We start from the raw sequence: 18,119 nt of genomic DNA on the forward strand, positions 1-18,119 counted from the left end.
AAAAAAAAAAAAAAAGTGGTACTGTACCCGACAAAAAAAAAAATCTGTCTGTGCATGCAATGTATTGTATATAATGTATACCCTGTTTTCTTACGTAACTGTATTTGTAACCATGTATTATTTGTCATTTTAACTCTATGCCCATGACATACTTGAAAACGAGAGGTAACTCTCAATGTACTTCCTGGTAAAATATTTTATAAATAAATAATACATTACTGTACACCCATACTTAATACAGTCAGTATTACATTACAGTATATACCATATTAGCTCACACAAACATATCACTTTAATCGCTAAAAACCATAATATAGTTTGAGGTTTTTCAGACATTTATATGATCCCTAATATACGTTTGTATAACGTGTAACTTTTTGGAATGAGGGGGTCAAGTCCTATACTCATCACATTGCTTTTAAGCTATTCCCAGAAATAACTCCATGATAAGCAGGGTCTGGCTGTAGGCAACGCCAGCTTTTGGAAGCACTTAAATCTCGTAGCGTTATTGCCAATGCGCCAACGGGTAAACTGCTCATTACAATATGATGACTTGAAAGTAATCAAAACATTCGGTAAAAACGATGGATCGGCTAATTTTCATGTGGTTGCGAGTACATCGCAACGCTAAGCGCCTTTGGGGATACGCATTACAGCTGTCGATACAGAAAATGGCACTAACGCAATGCTAAAAATGTAACGCACTTCTGTGCACCTACCCCTAAGTGTGTAACGAAAAAGTAATGGTACCGTGAGGATGCACATAAAAGAGAAGCAGCTCAGTGAGTAAAGGCACAGTCTGAAAACACTGACACTGAAGCAGCAGAGCCTGGTTCAAATCAGCTCCCTGTGACCTTGGAAAAGTCACTTTATCTCCCTGTGCCTCAGGCAGCAAAAACTAAAGATTGTAAACTTTACAGGGACTGTGTCTGCAAAAAAAATGATCTGTACAGCCCCGCATACACTGTCAGCTATACAAGAAAAACCTATTATTATTACCACCCTGGGGCTGTACACACAAAAAGGAGCGCTGCTGTGTACACCAATCCTGTATCATCGCAGTTCGACCATTGACACCGTGTGTCCTCATTCATGGTTACATGCAGCATAATAACATGCCCGGTGCTGCTCCGAGTTTAAATCCCTGCGCTCTCCACCGCGTGGGGTCATTTGCCAGCACCAAAGATGGCGCACTCCTCCCCTCCAGCCCCGCCCTCCTTCTGCCCCGCGGTCCAATGGGAAACGAGCCGCCCGGTTGCGCAACTCTGCTGCCCCCGCCCAGCCCCCCGGCGGCCGAAGCTTCCTCCTCCTCCTCTCCCCGGATCACCCGCGGCCGTCCCCAGACGTCATCCTCGTCGAGAGATAGCCGCACGGGCTCAGCGGAAAAAAGCCACTTTGTTTTGCTTGTTGTTGTTATTGTTTGTCCTCCTCCCCCCCCGTGTCGCGTGCGGGATCCGCGCGGGTGGCCTCGCGCTCCCCGGGGAAGCACACGTCCGCGCGGTGAGTGCCTCATTGTGACGTGACCTGCCCGGACAATGGGACATGTCCTCGCGCTGCTCTCCTTCCCTCGTGACCTTGCGCTGAGCCCCGGGTGCAGCCAGGCCGGGCTGTGAGCCGCCGCTCTGACCGCCTGCAAGTGCCAGTGGCTGCTATAGCATCTCTGTGCCCCTCACTGCAATAATGTGCGGTTATTGGCAAGAGCGTAATGACTAGTGGCCAAGCATTTGCACCCCTCTACCAGACTATGTGGCAGGCTTCTTGTTCGGCGAGCACTGACACAAAAGGCTTCCTCCCTGAGCCCCCTCGTGCTAGGCTATCCTTCCCTGACCTGTAGGACGTTGGCCACTATCAAGTGATCTGAGACTTTGATGGTGACCAAACTTCTACAGCGTGTTGTTCCCAAACCTGCCCTTATCAGAAAAGGGGAAAACCATGCCCAGCACTGATTTGGGTGTCTGGGTGGTAAGCTAATGATAACCCCACTCCTGCAGTGCTTGTCACAGTCCCAGCCTTGCACCAACAAAATATTTTCAGTGTCCTTTTGAGTATTTAAATTGTGCACATTTGTTGGCTAACATTTATTTTAAGCAGTAAGGCTGTCAACACACTCAGTGGCTGCTTTTTCTTAATAAGGTTAGCGGTTTAATGATGAGAAATGATTGTCCATTAGGGTGTTCTTTAGGTCGCAGCTGAATGGACACAAACATTACTCAAACGTAATGATACTATTGCATTTCAGCAGTTTGCCACATGCCTTAATATTTCTTAAATATGTCTTGTTGAAAGAAGTAGAAATGTATGTGTACGTATTTTATCCTGGGTACTGCAGGAGTTTTTGCTGGGCACCTCAACTAAGTAAGGGTTTTAATCTGTTGAAATCCCTCATCTCACTCTAAATGTTTGAAAATGTTGGCTATTTTTTTTACTGCGTTGACTAAATCTTAAGATTTCCAGATCAATAGTAATATCACAGTCTGTCTCCCCTCCCCCGCCTTTATCTTAATTCACACCCGTTACCAAGTCCCACTGCATCCGCATAGTGACCTGTTAGGAGAAGCGTGGAAATAGGCCCAGAACCTTAAAATATTGCTCGGAGGAGAACATTGAAACAATGTTGATTTTTACACACCTTGTGTCTCCCTTTGTCTTTAAAATATATAACATTTGCAATCCTCCCCCCAAAAAAAGAATAAAACCCAGGCATTGGAAAAATGTGACGGCTACCTTTTTTTTAAAATTCAGATTTCATGTTCACTTCCCTCTTGATGAATATTTGTACCGTACTGATTCAGTCAGTTCACAAACCCGTCCTGAAACGTTCTTTTTTTTGCCTGTTTTTAGTTTGGTGGAACAAATACACAAGATAAATTACCCAGCTAATACGTAATATAACAAAACGGCAAAATGCCAGAGCATGCCACTGTTTCGCTCCTGTATATGCCTTGTAAACTGGACACCACACACCAAATGTGTTGTAAAATATGAGTGAAAGACTTCCAAAATGTTGTTCCACTCGCACCCCAGTGTTAGTCAATTTTTACTTGTCCAACCCTAATGTAGTCGCTGATGTGGATAATCGCTGCCAGTCTTCTTAGTCCCTTTCTTCTTCTGCACATTGGAGCAGGGCACGGTGAGGATTCTTACATGCATTCGAGGCAGCTGTGTTGCATAAGAAGCGAATCACGTTAAAACAAAACAGAAGATTTCTTGTATAGTAGAACCTTCCTGAATTAGAACATTTGCTGCTGTAAATGGTGCCTGAGGTTGCGATGAAGTCTGAAGGATTAGTGGTGTATTTCACCCCGGTCTGCCTTTTTTTTCCCCTTTTTAGAGAGCTGCTTTGTCGACATGTTTGATATACCGGTATTTAGTGTTTGCATTGAATTTTATAAGTGTAAATGTTTGCTTATAAAGTAGCTTGTAACAGTTTTGCAAATCATTTAAATTTTCAGGCTGCGGTTTTTTTTCCATGGGAAAATGTCAAACTAAAAAGTCAGACTAAAAGACAATGGTAATTGGCAAAACGAAAACTTAATTGGCAGAACCTTCACAAGGGTCGTTACTTCCTTTACACTTCGAAGGCCTCTCTTTTGTATGCTGTGAAGCTGCTTTCCGGTTACCTGGGAAGATTCCCACAGTATTAATTAGAATGTATGGTTCTGAGATCTTTCTGAGCAAGGGAAAGGTGTGCTTCATAGCATATTCACTAGTGGCCCAGAGGGCTAAGCTCATTTGTTTTCCCTGCAGACCTGCATGGATTTAAAAAGGTTAGGTGTGTGTGTGACCCTGGTTTCTATTCTAGAAATGCCTCCAGACTAAGAAATGATTAAACAGCATTTAAAGGGGCAGTTCCACGTAGTGGATACAAACATCAGGCTTTTTATATATGTAATCGGCTTCTTTAAAAATATTAAATCCACCTAAATTAAAAGTTTCACTAATGTTGGTTCATGTTTTAAAATGAGTCGGCTTCTGTTCTCGTCAGCGCTGTTTTAGTTTAATCTGATCTTGTAATTGTTGCTGTTTTTGTTTTCTCAGGATCTCGTTAAACTAATTTTGCTGCCATCATTGGCCAAACAAAGCAACAAAGGGGAAGAAGTCTAGATGTTCATCTTTCCTGCCAGCAACATTAGTTAAAGATCCTGAGAGAGAACAATATTGTACTAACAGTTTTATCACAGAAGAGATTAGGAAAGATAGTAAAAATGTCCCAAGCGTTTGGTTACTGTGGAGACCTTAAATGTGTGTGTTTATTTTAAAAATATTTTACAATACTTATACATGTCTTTTTGTTTATTTTTAACGTATATCACAACCTTCTGCCACCAGTTCATTTTGTCCTAGGAGCGAGTGCTCCTTTTAATTTCCTGGTTTGGTTTGGGTGTTGATTCATCAGCATAAGAGTACGTTTTCAGTAATTACTCTGCTATAGATGGACATGATTTTGTAGTCTCCTAGAAGATTTAGCCACCTGTACCTTCTGCCTATGTTTTTATGTCTGTATACAGGAGTTTAAGATTTAACATTTGGTTTACACACACACACACACGTATGTATGTGTGTGTGTTTTATTTATTTTTTTACACCAGTTGTGTGTAATCCTAATCCTTAAAATCTAAACCGAGGGCCGAGATGTAAAGTCTTTATAGTGCAATAAAACATAGGCTGCCAAGTTGACATCCTACTGATTATATTTATTTTGCAGGTCAAAATGTATGTGCAAGATGGTACAAACCAAGTGCAGCACAGTTGACCACCGGAACTGAAGATGGATAAATGTAAACACGTTGGCCGCTTACGGCTCGCCCAGGACCACTCAATTCTGAACCCTCAGAAGTGGCACTGCGTGGACTGCAACACTACAGAGTCCGTGTGGGCCTGCCTGAGCTGTGCACATGTGGCTTGTGGTCGATATATTGAAGAGCATGCACTGCGACACTTTCAGGAAAGTAAACATCCCGTGGCACTGGAGGTGAATGAACTCTATGTCTTCTGTTACCTCTGTGACGATTATGTCCTCAATGACAATGCCACTGGTGACCTTAAGCTCTTACGCAGCACGCTGAGTGCAATCAAAAGTCAAAACTATGATTGCACAACACGTAGTGGAAGGACCGTGCGGTCCATGGGAACTGCTGATGACTCGTACCTTTCTCACGGTGGTGCTCAAGCCCTTCTTCAAAATGAAGACCGCATGTTCACCGCTCTTTGGCACCGGAGGCACGCTCTGATGGGCAAGGTCTTTCGATCATGGTTTGCTTTGACACCGAAGGGCAAGCAAAAGTTTGAAGAGGAACGCGTGAGGGAGGAGACCGAACAGAAGAGGGAGGTAGCGAGAAAAAGGCGGCAGCAGCTTAAGCGAAAATTGAAAGAAGAGATGGAAAGCACTCCCCCGAGAAAGAGTTTTCGCCTGCAACAGCAAACGCACGCAGCCCCAAAAGTGGTATTGCCAACCATGGAAAAACCAAACCAAAAACTTGCCCCCAACACAAAACAAACACCATCAGCATCTACCTCGGATGAAGTGCGTTTGAAAAAAATAGGTGATTCCCCAATAAAAAGGCGGCCCACTATGACCCCCGGGGTAACGGGACTTAGAAACCTGGGCAACACTTGCTATATGAACTCCATACTTCAGATCTTGAGTCATTTGCACGTTTTCAGGGAATGTTTTCTGCAGCTCGATCTCAATCAAACTCAGGAACTGTTGGCAGCTGCAGCCAATGGAAAAACCAGGTCATCCAGCAAACACCCACCAGCGACGGACCTTATTAATGTAAAACAAACGCACACTAAAGTTGAAAGGTCTTTAGCAAGGCGACCAAGTTTGTCATCTGGCCTTAGTGGTGGGGCATCAAATAGTAGAAACATGGAGCTTATTCAGCCCAAGGAGCCTAGTTCAAAGCACATTTCCCTATGCCATGAGTTGCATACCCTCTTCCAAGTCATGTGGTCTGGTAAGTGGGCTCTGGTATCCCCCTTTGCCATGCTTCACTCAGTTTGGAGGCTGATCCCAGCCTTCCGTGGGTACGCCCAGCAAGATGCTCAGGAATTCCTCTGTGAACTTTTGGACAAAGTACAACAGGAACTGGAGACAACTGGTACCAGGTATCCCGCCCTGATTCCCAGCTCCCAAAAGAAACTCATCAAACAAGTCCTGAATGTGGTCAACAACATTTTTCATGGACAGCTTCTCAGCCAGGTATGTTGCTTGATCACGTCATAACTGGCAAATTCCTACTGTTGTACCGGATACTATTTTACATTTTTACGTAGTCATACTCTAATTGCGTACAATTAATTAGATCTGTTTGAAAATATATTAAAACCTCCTGTGGCTTTTGGTCACTGATGTTAGGTTTGAGGACACCTGAAATAGGAACAATACCATAGATTAAGTAGTGTACAAGTTCTAGAGTTAGAAGATATAGCCAGATGGGCCTTCTAACCATTCACGTGCTACATCTGTGTGTTATATGTGTTCGCAATAGATTGGCTGAAGGGAAACAAAAGGAGAACATCTTGAGGGAGGGAATAATTTGCATGCTTATGTTCGGGGATGTATTTGCCACATTGCTGACAAGTAGGAATGCACTACCTTTTTTTTTTTTACTGTTTTTTTGTACACTTGTCAGTGATGAGATGAATGTCTGGTGAGCTGTCTTTAGTGTGAGGTCGGGTTACTTTCAATCACATCCTGGTAAATGTGTCAAACGGCATTTCATGTCACAGTGGTTTGAAAAGTGCAGGGCTCTGGCAGAATGTGTGTGAATGCAAAGAGGAGGTAAGATGCGGTTTGCTGCCATCGCATAGAAAACAGACACTGTGTGCGTTGGTAATGGAGAGCAATCTGTGTCTGAATAATCTGCGCGCGACGTGGAATAGAACCAACAAAATATCACATCGGAATTGTTTGGGTCCGTTTTGTGTGATATAGGGAGCTGAGGTTGCTGCTGTACTTTGAGGTTGAGTTATAGCATAGAGAATGAGTAGTTTAATTGTAGCCTGTCCTTTTTTTTCCCCCACCTCCTGAAGGCGAAACGTTTATACATTACGGGCCATATTTACTAAACGGTGCTATGCCTTAACTCCACATTCCAGCGCTAGAAGACACCTTACAGCATTCAAGGGGTGCTTTCTGTCTTCTTGCTCCGCAGGGTAACATCACAGCACCATTTGGTGAATCCGGCCTTGCATGTTGAGGTTCATCACTCCAGGTTCAGAGGACATATCTTATAATTGTTTATACTAGGTTAGAATATTGTCATTGTTTAACCTCTTCACTGATGGAGCCGTGAGCAATGCCTTCTGCCTGCGTGGGGTGGACATGGGGAGAGAAGCCTATCCACGCATAGTCAAGCATAACCACCCAAACCCACTGTGAGTAAGCAGAATCAGTACTGCGCTTATGAACAGCGTGCTTGGGCTCTGTCAAGCGTCCAGAACCTTTTCTTTTCACGTGTTTTGAAGCCCTGCTAAAGGAATAGTTAAATAACCGCGTATGTCTTGTACTTTTCATTCTAATCACATCATTTTGATTGAAAACTTTCCAGCAGTGTTTTGGTTTTGGTGAAATATTGCTGTAAATTTGGTTTATTCCTGACTGTAAAAACGTCTGCTGCTTTATGATTTTTCCATGATCTGCAATCACTGCAGCGTTCTTCCCTCATTCGCTGCATGAGGACTGCGCTGCTTTGCAGGCTCCCAATGGGCTTTTGTGTGCGCCATAACTGTCCCTTAAAACCACAGCAGTGTGTTTAATGAATCCCACGGTACATGCTACTGTGCTTTTTGAATCGCAGTTTGCACATTCTGATCATTGACCGGCTCTCTGTACTTTCCATTTGCATAATATATTTTGATTATTACTGGTGAGTACTGTAGTTCGGTGGCACCACAGACCTCCGGCGTTTGTGCTTGTGATCGCTTCAACGGTAACAGGGCACCACTTATGTTTTGATCGGGCCAACTTCTCCTTCTGCCTGATCAGCCCCATAAAAATGAAACATGTCCCCGCGATGCACCTGCTACGCCAATCAGGCCTCTGGCTTGCCAGGTATGTAATTAGGGCGCTGAGAAGGGTAATATACCGGTGTGTGCCGTCGCTTCATTGTTTGACTGTAGCAATCCATCAGTTAGCTGCATGAACCTCAGCCAGATTCCTTTAAGAAGAAAAATGAATGAATGAGAACGTCATCTTGTGTTGTCTTTCTCAGCATTGGAATTAGCAGGAGATTAGACTGCACTTGTATAATGAAAAAATGCATCTTTTAACCCATTCACAGTGAGGTTTGTTACTGTGGTATATGTTTTAATGACATTACCAGCACCTGTAGCTTAGTTGCAGAACTGTCCTGTTTGTTCATCAAAGCCTGTGCTGCCAGCAAACATGAATTAAACAGCATTGCTATCTGCATGCAAATCATTGTTTTTACTCCGGTTAACCTTGCTCTGTACTCGTGTCCTGAAATGAACATGGAAACTAACCCTCACATAGGGGGTACCACTGGTTACAAAAGCGTTAATGCACACAGACAAAGCCCCCTAACTCTCTGGTGCATGCAAAGCCCTTGAAAGCACCGCTCAAACCACAAGATCCCCCCCCCCCCCCCTCTCGAAATACACTCGTGCACACATACGACGACCACACAAACACAGAGCTTGTGGCTTTACGCTCTCTAGTACTACAGTACATGGGTGGCCAACTCGAGTCCTCAAGGCCACCAACAGGGCAGGTTTTCATGTCATCCCTGCTTCCGCACAGGTGGTGCAGTCTTCAATTGAGCCACCTGTAGAAGCGGGGATATCCTGAAAACCTGACCTGTTGGTAGCCCTTGAGGACTGGAGTTGGCCACCCCTGTACTATAGTATTCTTCAAGGAGCAGAGATATATGATGTTGCTCACTAACCCTAGTGCTGCCAGGTGGGCCAGCAATGCATTATATGGAGTAACTTTTGTGCTAGAGATTGACACTTAGCTATGGACCAGGGGGCAGGTGTTTGGGACCGAGTGCTGTATCGGTGAGATGCGATAGCTTGTCCTTCGCCGAGCGACAGCCTAGTCTGCACAGATCTATTTCACTTCCTCTTTATCATGTTTAAATGTGTCATTTGCAGATTGCCTGTATTTTTCCTCCAGGGCACACATTTTGCATTAAGATCCTGACCGTCTACGATTCGGATAAATTGTGTAGAATACTTTATTCTTAAATATGGTGATTTTTATTTTTAACCCTTTATGGCTGTGCCATCTTCCCTCTGCAATCGCTGCAGTATTTTTCAGCAACGCAAGAGGCACCAACTCGCTCCTAATTCACGGAATATAAATTGTGTATTCTGTACTCTTTGCTGCTGTGATATTTGAGTTGGCATATCTGGTTTAAACATATAAAAATGTGTGTGTGTGTGTGTGTGTGTTTGTATATATAATATATATATATTCTCAAATGGAAATATTACTGTGTGCTCATTTGCATGTCTTAGACAGGTCTGCAACCCCGCCTTTCACCATTATCACCCAGCATACAGTGCTTCCACTACAGCAAGGGATTCTGGGAAATGACGTGCAAATGAGCACACAGTGCCACCTTTTGCTTCAAAACCCTATCACATGGTCCCCTATAAGCTTATGCTTGCTGCATTGCACAGCTTTGAGCACAGCCTGGGTTAAGATGCATAGCCATTAAACCTACCCACAGACAGCCGTTTCGACTGTATATGTATGTGTGCTCTCACTTAATTGCTCATCTAATGCGTGTTGCGAAGTGAAACTACCTTTAATCAAAGAAAAGCGAACAAGCCACAAATATCCCCCCTAAACCTGCCAGGTGGAAATCCCTGCTTCGCAATATAGAAAGTGAAATACAAGGCTTGGTAATATCCCACACTACCTGTGCTGGACACAGCTGGGTTTTTCTCCCACGTCTTAGATTCGTTGAAGGTGTCCGCAACCTTTTAAAATTTTCAGATTAATTGAAGAGACAAATCGAGCCAAGCAAGATTGTAGCTGTGCCCCAAAAATGCACGTGCGTTCCGTGAAAAATGTTTTTAATCCAGATTGTAGGTGGCGAGTTAATAGGTGCAGTTTCACTTGGTTCAATTTTGAAAGATAAGATATACAAGATAAATAAAATCAACATATATTTATTAAACAAGCAAAACATTAGAAATAACAGAAATTGCAACATAAAAATAAACTAAATTGATGATAAAATGACACTTGTACTGAGTAAATTGAAACCGTAATTTGAAAAAATGTCACATCCTATTATTATGGTGAGGTTTTGAGATGGCTGTGTCATTGTTCCGCAGTCATGTAAAAACGGTGTGTTATATTTTTGTGGTGTGTCTTTGTGGTGCTTTCAGACATAAGATGAAGAAAATCTATTTAACTTTCCTTGTTTTCTTCTTTGGATACAATGCTTAGAGAATGGACATCCGTTTAATCCATGTCTCCCTGCACCATTAAATGTGACGGCCGTTATGCCTTCCTGTGAAAATAACATCAGCTTGGTAAGGTGATGGTGATCTGCTGCATTTCATTTGCCAAAGCCCCTGTCCTACATAAGTCCAGGTCCCTGCTGACTACTGCATTTTGTGATTAGTAGTAGCGCCGGAGCGCTAGGCCACGACCCCCGGCGGTTCAGCCAATGAGGGCGAACCGGAGTCATGCCCCCCTCCCCCCCCCTCTGTTTCCCCCTGCAGCTCACTGCAGCTCAGGGAACTCGGCTGCACGCACCGCAAGCCTGGCGTGCGTGCAGCGCACACAGCTGGGCCGTAGCCTAAAGCAGCAATCCTGCTCTGCTTTTTTAATTATTTTTTCCTCTTTTTAGAATTCTAAGATTAATGCCGGGGGAGGAGAGGGGCGTCTTTGGAGCTGAACCCCATTCATTTCAGCTCCAGGGACGGTCTAAGACATTTCGCCACGGCCGCTTGGCCGCAACCAAAATGCCGCTGGCGTTCTGCAGCCGGGACGCTTCGCCACATGTACATTTCGGTGCGGGACACTTCGCCGCAATTTCCGCTCCTGCGTCCGACCGCCCACTCCGACAACTGCATGTTTAAGTGTCCCGCATGGGACGGTTACACTGCCTAGACAGCCGCTATGACACATCATATTTAAATGTCCCGCAGGACATCTAAAGATAGCGCGTCAGACCAGCCTGTCTAGGCAGCGTAGCGGTCCAGCGCGGGACATTTAAACATGCAGTTGTCGGAGAGGCAGACCTGGCTTTGCTTGTTGGGTTTGGTGCGCGGCGGACTGGACACCATGGCATCTTGCGGCGAGCTCCCCTGTGGCGAAGTGTCCTGGTAGCAGAACGCCGGCGACGTTTTGGTTGAGATCAAATGTTCCATTCTGCTCCAGGGACCCCCTGCTTCCAGCGATACTTACTTCTTTTGGGGGTGTCGGTATCTCTGTAAAGCTTAAATGTCCTGGTCACACTGGCCAATAGGAAGCTGCACCGGATGACATCACGGCTTCCTATTGGCCTGCATGACGCTGAACATTTAAACACCGCCATTTCTTTAGCCACACAAGCTCCCTGCCTGAATAGAGATACCAGCACCCCCTACGGAGGCAAGTATCTCTGGAAGCAGGGGGTTCCGGAGCTGGAATTAATGGGGTTCTGCTCCGGAGACCTCCGCTTCAGCAACAAAACAGATGTTTTGCTGCTTTAAAGCTGCAGTTCAAGCTGCCGGTTTTTTTAAGTGTTTTTTTTACTTCAATAGTTAAATGTGTGTAATACCAACTTACCTACTGAAGATCAAAGCTGCAGGTCAATCCGTTCTCGTTTGATTGATCAGTGAAGATTGGTGACGTCATTACAAGTTGGTATCTGATAAACGCCCCCTTTTTCCGTTTGAGTGAAATGCTTATGAATATTCATGAGCTCTCCACTGACATGTGCAAGAGGGCGGGCAGGGCTCACAAAGGGGTGTGCCAGGGTTTGTGACAGGACATGAAGGGGCAGTGCCTTAGCAAATGGTTGCTATATGAACAAACATGCTTGTTAAAATAGAATACAAGAAAATTGGTCTTTCAAAGTTGTTTTTTTTAAACAGAAAATGCTAAAAGTATTTTTTCTTACTACAGAACTGATTTATTAAAAAAAACACACATGCAGGATATTGCCTGAACTGCAGCTTTAAGATGTACAGCAAAAATATTTCTGTTTACAAAGTGCTGTTACTTTTGGCTTTGTCATCTATCACACACTTCATCATCCAGTAGTTTTCTGTTTAGCTCCAAGCGAATTGCGAGTTGTCTTTTTTTTTTTTTGCCAATTCCTGTCCGGGTCTAAATGTAAAAGCTTTTCAAATAACTCCAATTGTAAAACAATCCCTGCAGGTTCTTGGACTGAGTGCAGCTGCATTATTATACCTGCAGCTTGGGAAGTCACTGTTAGAGAGATGATGTCCCAGGCAAAATGAACGTTAGTTTTGTTAAAGCAGTGTGTGTATATCATTGGTGGCCAACTCCAGTTCTCAAAGACTGAGCCACCTGTGCTGAAGCAGGGATATCCTGAAAACTTGACCTGTTGGTGGCCCTTAAGGACTGGAGTTGCCCACACGTGGTGCATATATCATTCAACTTATGAAATAAGTTGGTGCAGGTCTTTTTGTTCCCTCTGTACTGTCGGTAGTAGAGATGTGTGAAAGCCTTGACACTGGCTTTGCGCAATGTTTCACGGCGTTTCCTTGCATTTCCCCTTTTTTTTCGCGAAATCGTTGTGATATTTTTAGTAGCTTGATACCGTGCCAGACTCTCGCCACATTTTGCTAAAATGGCAGTGTGAAAAGCTACCAGACCTTGCGCAAATGCCTCTTGCGTGTGAGGAAAATATGCCACATTTTTGCCTGGTTCACGAACCTTAATGAAAATGTTTGCACATCTCGGCGATACAAACGACACCTGCCACTAAACATGAAGAAGAGACCTGTGAGGTTTTCGAAAGCTCAGTCTGATAATGCAGAACTTTAGTTTATTAACCCTTTGCAAGCTCAGCGAGTATGTACCCCTGAGTACTAAAGAAATGCTGCTGTTTTTAATGCCATAAGAACACACCTTGCTCACCAACTAGAGAAGATATTATCAACGGTGCATAGGGAAAATAATAGAAATAACACAGATAAGTGACCAAAGACTGTCACTAAAAGTCCCTAGAAATTGCACACATTGTCGATTGTAATCTAATATACATAAAGTACCAGTTGAATAAGTAGTACCACTAGTATGAAAATATTACAGACCAAATGGGAAATACCCACACAACCAAAACTATAACACAACAAACAAATATACACTTTTATTACATACTAAAATATGACGAAATGCAAAAAATGACAACTAATTTACTATAAACTAAAAAGATCCCCGTGGGCGAGACGGAAAAAATATAAGGTGACTAAAGGTGCTAGTATGAACCTATGCAAAATGCCTCATCAAAATATAAGGAGCCAGTGTCCCAAAAGACACTAACACAGCTTAAGTAGCTTCACCATAGCACAATGCAGAATAACAGCATTACAACACAGAATAGTTCCATAGAGCTCAAATTAAAGCATGCCCAAAAGAAACATTAATATGTCACACCTGAGTTGGTAACCATCATTATGATGGTACAGAGTGGATACAGTGGGTTAAATGTATAATAGGCTAAACATAGACATAAATAAATTTAGCCTGCTGTTAGAAACTGAGTAACCTACAATGAAGCAGGAAATCTACAACCTGATATGTAATACTGGAAGGACAGCAATAGGGTAGACGTCCTGTGTATCTCGCGTATCTTCAGTGCAAATCAATAGAGGAAGCTGCATGTGTGTTCCGTCGCGTTCCCACGTATAGTGACGTCATTAAACCCGACGATCGTTTCGCGTGATCAACGCGCTTCTTCTCAGGGGGAGGGGGTGTGTAATGCCTAGTGGGAGTGTGGTACTAAATACCCTAAGGGCTAAGCCCATTGGTCCCTCAGCAACCAATGGTTGCGCTGGAATATGTAAAAGGGAGGGGTATATTCTCCAATACATGAATATTCAGAACGTGACATGTTGCTATTATGTAGCACTTGATGAACAGCACAAAAACACTATCCAACCCGAGTGAGGTAATGCTGGCAGGAAATGCTCAGTGCTGAGAGGCAAGCCAAAACATGCAAGGCAACAACGTAATAAATCCTGAGTATTGCAATGAATAGGCAATGTGAGTAGCAATTGGATTCACAAGTATATATAATCAACGAAATATTAATAAATGAGGAAAACATAAATTAATATAAAATGAAATAAATTAAATTGTGAAAATAGAAAAATGAACTATATAAAAGGGTCAGTGGGAAAGGTGTACTAGTGTAGGAATGTACTACACTCTCGGGTCCGCCTATAACAAGTCAAAACGAACCCTTCTAGATTTTACAGTCAAACTTTTTAGTTTATAGTAAATTAGTTGTCATTTTATGCATTTCGTCATATTTTAGTATGTAATAAAAGTGTATATTTCTTTGTTGTATTATAGTTTTGGTTGTGTGGGTATTTCCCATTTTGTCTGTAATATTTTCATACTAGTGGTACTAGTTATTCAACTGGTACTTTATGTATATTAGATTACAATCGATAATGAGTGCAATTTCTAGGGACTTTTAGTGCCAGTCTTTGGTCACTTATCTGTTTTTTCTGTTTTTAAAGCCAGTAATGCTCAAATTACAATAACAATAATCTTCATGTACGGTGGGGGTTTTTTGGACAACCATAATTTTTTTTATGTCTGGTTATACCCACGTACCAGCTTCACATTGCATAGCCAGCATCCAACATCACACTGAGACCCAAAAGTGTCTGTGAGTAGGTTTACTGTCTCTGCACTTCTTTAACCCAGGCTGTGCTGAAAAGCTGGGTAATGTCAGGCACAAGCTTATAGGTCTCTATGTTAAAGTGGATAAGAAGTAAAGAGTGACTCACAGTGCTCATTTGCATGTCATTACCCAGAATCCCTGGCTGCAGTGGAAGCACTGTATGCTAAGCGATAATGGAGAGAGACAGGGTTGCAGACCTGTCTGAGACATGCAGATGCACCACAAGTGGTATTTGTATTTATTATACACCTGAACAAATCATATATGCCTTTTTTTCCCCAGCAGAACCTGTAGATTGTAAATCGATCCCATGGTTTCATGTCTCACATATTAGACATGTCGGTCCAAATGTCAAGTAAATATAAACTTGTATAAATCCTTCATTCTGTCACATTTCCACAGTCGATATATCCTTGTTTTACACCCTAAAGCTACCAGAACATCTAAGCATGTTATTTGTAATAAAGCGCCTCTGCAGCATACGCGCACAGGAAACCGTAAACGCAGCTAACGGTAATAATAAAAAGATGCCTTCCTACATGCAGCATGGCATATATTCATTTGTTTTTTATTGAGGTATATATTTTGGAAAACCAGGATTAACTAGACTTATTTCTTGTTCTCCTATCTCCCAGAGTTATAAAGCTTTATAGGATCATGCCAAAGCTCCACTTCCAGCAGCAGTCATATTAAATGTTCATGGCAGAAACCCCAGTAAAAATGTGAGATTGTGTGGGGGCGCAAACCCCTCCCAAGATTAAATGAGGGAACCCCCTCCCCCACCATTGCAAGTCCAGGTGAACATAATGATCTGAGAATTCCCCTCCCCTAATGTTGGTGCCACCCCCACCGTTGCTGCTATAAGTAGGAATTTATACACCACTGGATAAACAGACCCAAGGGAATTCTGGGATTTCAGAGGGAATCCCTGACCCAATATCCAAACGATGCCCTCCCTTTTAAGTTTGAAAAGCAGGCGCCTCTGTGTAACCTACAAACAACAAAAACATGAGCACAAGCTCCTATAGTATTTTATATAGATCTATCTAGATCTCTAAAAATGAGGCCATGCAGTATGAGTGAATACTGGGCAAGCAAAATATAAAACACAAGTGTATGACTTAATATGATGGGTACTGATAGATAGCACTATGGGAGCCTGCTCTTCTTTGCTTTGTTTGTTATGTACTAATTTGGACCTTCAGCTATATCCCGAGATCCTTGTTTGAAGGAGGTCTATCTCTCCATAGAATGTTTTGAAAATTCCCCACTTTGGATCTCATATTGGAACTATAGATATCCCCCCCAACCCCCCCCCCCTCCTTATCTAGGGACACTTTTTATAGGACGCACTCTTATTTAATTGTTTTACACATTTCTTCTTCAAAAAATTTTGTAACTCTGCCTGCCCGGCTCCTAGGGAGTTTACATTAGTCTCTCTATAGTGGCTACTCGGGGTGTAGGGTTCGTGCGGCTGTTCGATGAGATAGCAAAGATGGAAATGATTGGCGCCAGGAGCTTTTGTAGCACAAACATTCTTTATTTAGGCCCCCTTTTACTAGGACTCCTTTCATCCATTCACATGGACACATAAGTATAGGTGTCATCAGTTTTCATATGGTGCATATGTACTCTTGACGGTTGGCCCCCAGGGTCCCTCACTTAACACCTTGGGGTGTTGCGAATGCTTCACTGGATTATACTTAATTGACTTTTTCCCTGTTCCTCATAACGTCCATTATACTCTGTCCCTATGGGTCCCTTCTCTGGCTTTGGCTGACTCAATATAGATAAAGGGATCTACACCCCACTTCTGTCTCTGAACTGCTGCTCCTAGACAGACTGTAACTGAGGCGTGTGTGGATCTGCTTATAGAGATAATCCTATGGCACCCTGGGGTCCCCAATATGGGGACCTCCTGTAGCGTGCATGCCTCATCGTCTGTGAACTGCTGGGTTCACCTTGACCATCTCTCGTGACCTTATCTGAAGGGGCACTGTCCCTAACTAGAACATAATAAACAGGGACTTGTCTGTCCTATATACTCTGGAAAATACCTCTTAACTATATACACTGAGACTCCTCCACTCTCACTCCTCCAAGGACCTAACCTCCTAGATGAACCTTCTCCTTCCTATATATACACCCCCTCTGCCATGCATGGCATCTGCTGACTCGCCTCCAATCCTGTGTAATAGGAGAAGTATCACTACCTATGTGGGTCCTCACGATTAACCCCTAAAAGGCCATGGTAAACCAGTGGGGGGGGGGGGTGTACTTACTACATTTTTGTTGAACTGACAAAAATAGAGAATTTGTCAAACATTTTTATGTATATTTCACACATCATAAAAAGAGTAAATCAAACCGCTCACCAAATAAATATGTGTAATAATTAAACGCGGTGCATAGGAGGAGAATACAGAATACACAGAAATGATCCAGAATGGGTAACAAAAGATCCTCCAAAATTGCACTCAGGGTTTGCTATAGAGAGATAGATAGAAATCCTATGCTCCAACAGATAATCTTCTGTATAGGCTGTCTGGTAGACTAAGAATCAGTAATTAAAATAAAACACTAACATTTTTTTACATCAAATAGATAATATGTGACTCAAGTAAAATCCCTGTAGAGGAGTGCAGAGTAGACGTGGAACTGTGCTGTTATTAGTAGTATGGGACTTGTCATATACGCATTAATATGTGTGTCCTATAATACCAGATGCACAGAATTTCTACTCAGACATCGTCGATTGAGTGGGTGTGTACGTATGCTGAATATCCTGTAGAGGAAAGGATATATGGGTACAGGCATACCCCGGTTTAAGGACACTCACTTTAAGTACACTCGCGAGTAAGTACATATCGCTCAACAGGCAAACAGCAGCTCACGCATGCGCCTGTCGGCACGTACTGAACAGCAATACCGGCTCCCTACCTGTACCGAAGCTGAGCGCAAGCGGGGAGACTGTAGAGCCTGTTACACATGCGTTATTTACATCAGTTATGCACGTATATGATGATTGCAGTACAGTATATGCATCGATAAGTGGGAAAAAGGTAGTGCTTCACTTTAAGTACATTTTCGCTTTACATACATGCTCCGGTCCCATTGCGTACGTTAATGCGGGGTATGCCTGTATATGACTCCTCTCTGCATAGGCATTACAAAATGAAGATATTTCAATAAATATACATATCAGGGAGGGGTTAAATTCCCTTAACCAATCAAGGCAGTAAAACGTTATAGGTTCCAGCCTTGTAT

General features: G+C 43.0%; 1 protein-coding gene across 3 annotated transcripts in view; it reads left to right on the plus strand.

Moving 5' to 3' along the window:
- Positions 1-1,280: 1,280 nt before the first annotated feature.
- Positions 1,281-18,119, plus strand: part of USP44 (ubiquitin specific peptidase 44) — a 41,588-nt gene continuing 24,749 nt past the window's right edge. For all 3 annotated transcript variants that reach the window (XM_075600391.1, XM_075600392.1, XM_075600393.1), the window contains exons 1-2: positions 1,281-1,500; positions 4,706-6,202. In XM_075600391.1, coding sequence (XP_075456506.1) covers positions 4,769-6,202 — 1,434 coding nt within the window. In that variant the 5' untranslated portion in view covers positions 1,281-1,500; positions 4,706-4,768. The remainder of the gene's footprint in view (positions 1,501-4,705; positions 6,203-18,119) is intronic.

The sequence above is a fragment of the Ascaphus truei genome, chromosome 5 (genome assembly GCF_040206685.1).
Source record: "Ascaphus truei isolate aAscTru1 chromosome 5, aAscTru1.hap1, whole genome shotgun sequence".
Lineage (NCBI taxonomy): Eukaryota > Metazoa > Chordata > Amphibia > Anura > Ascaphidae > Ascaphus > Ascaphus truei.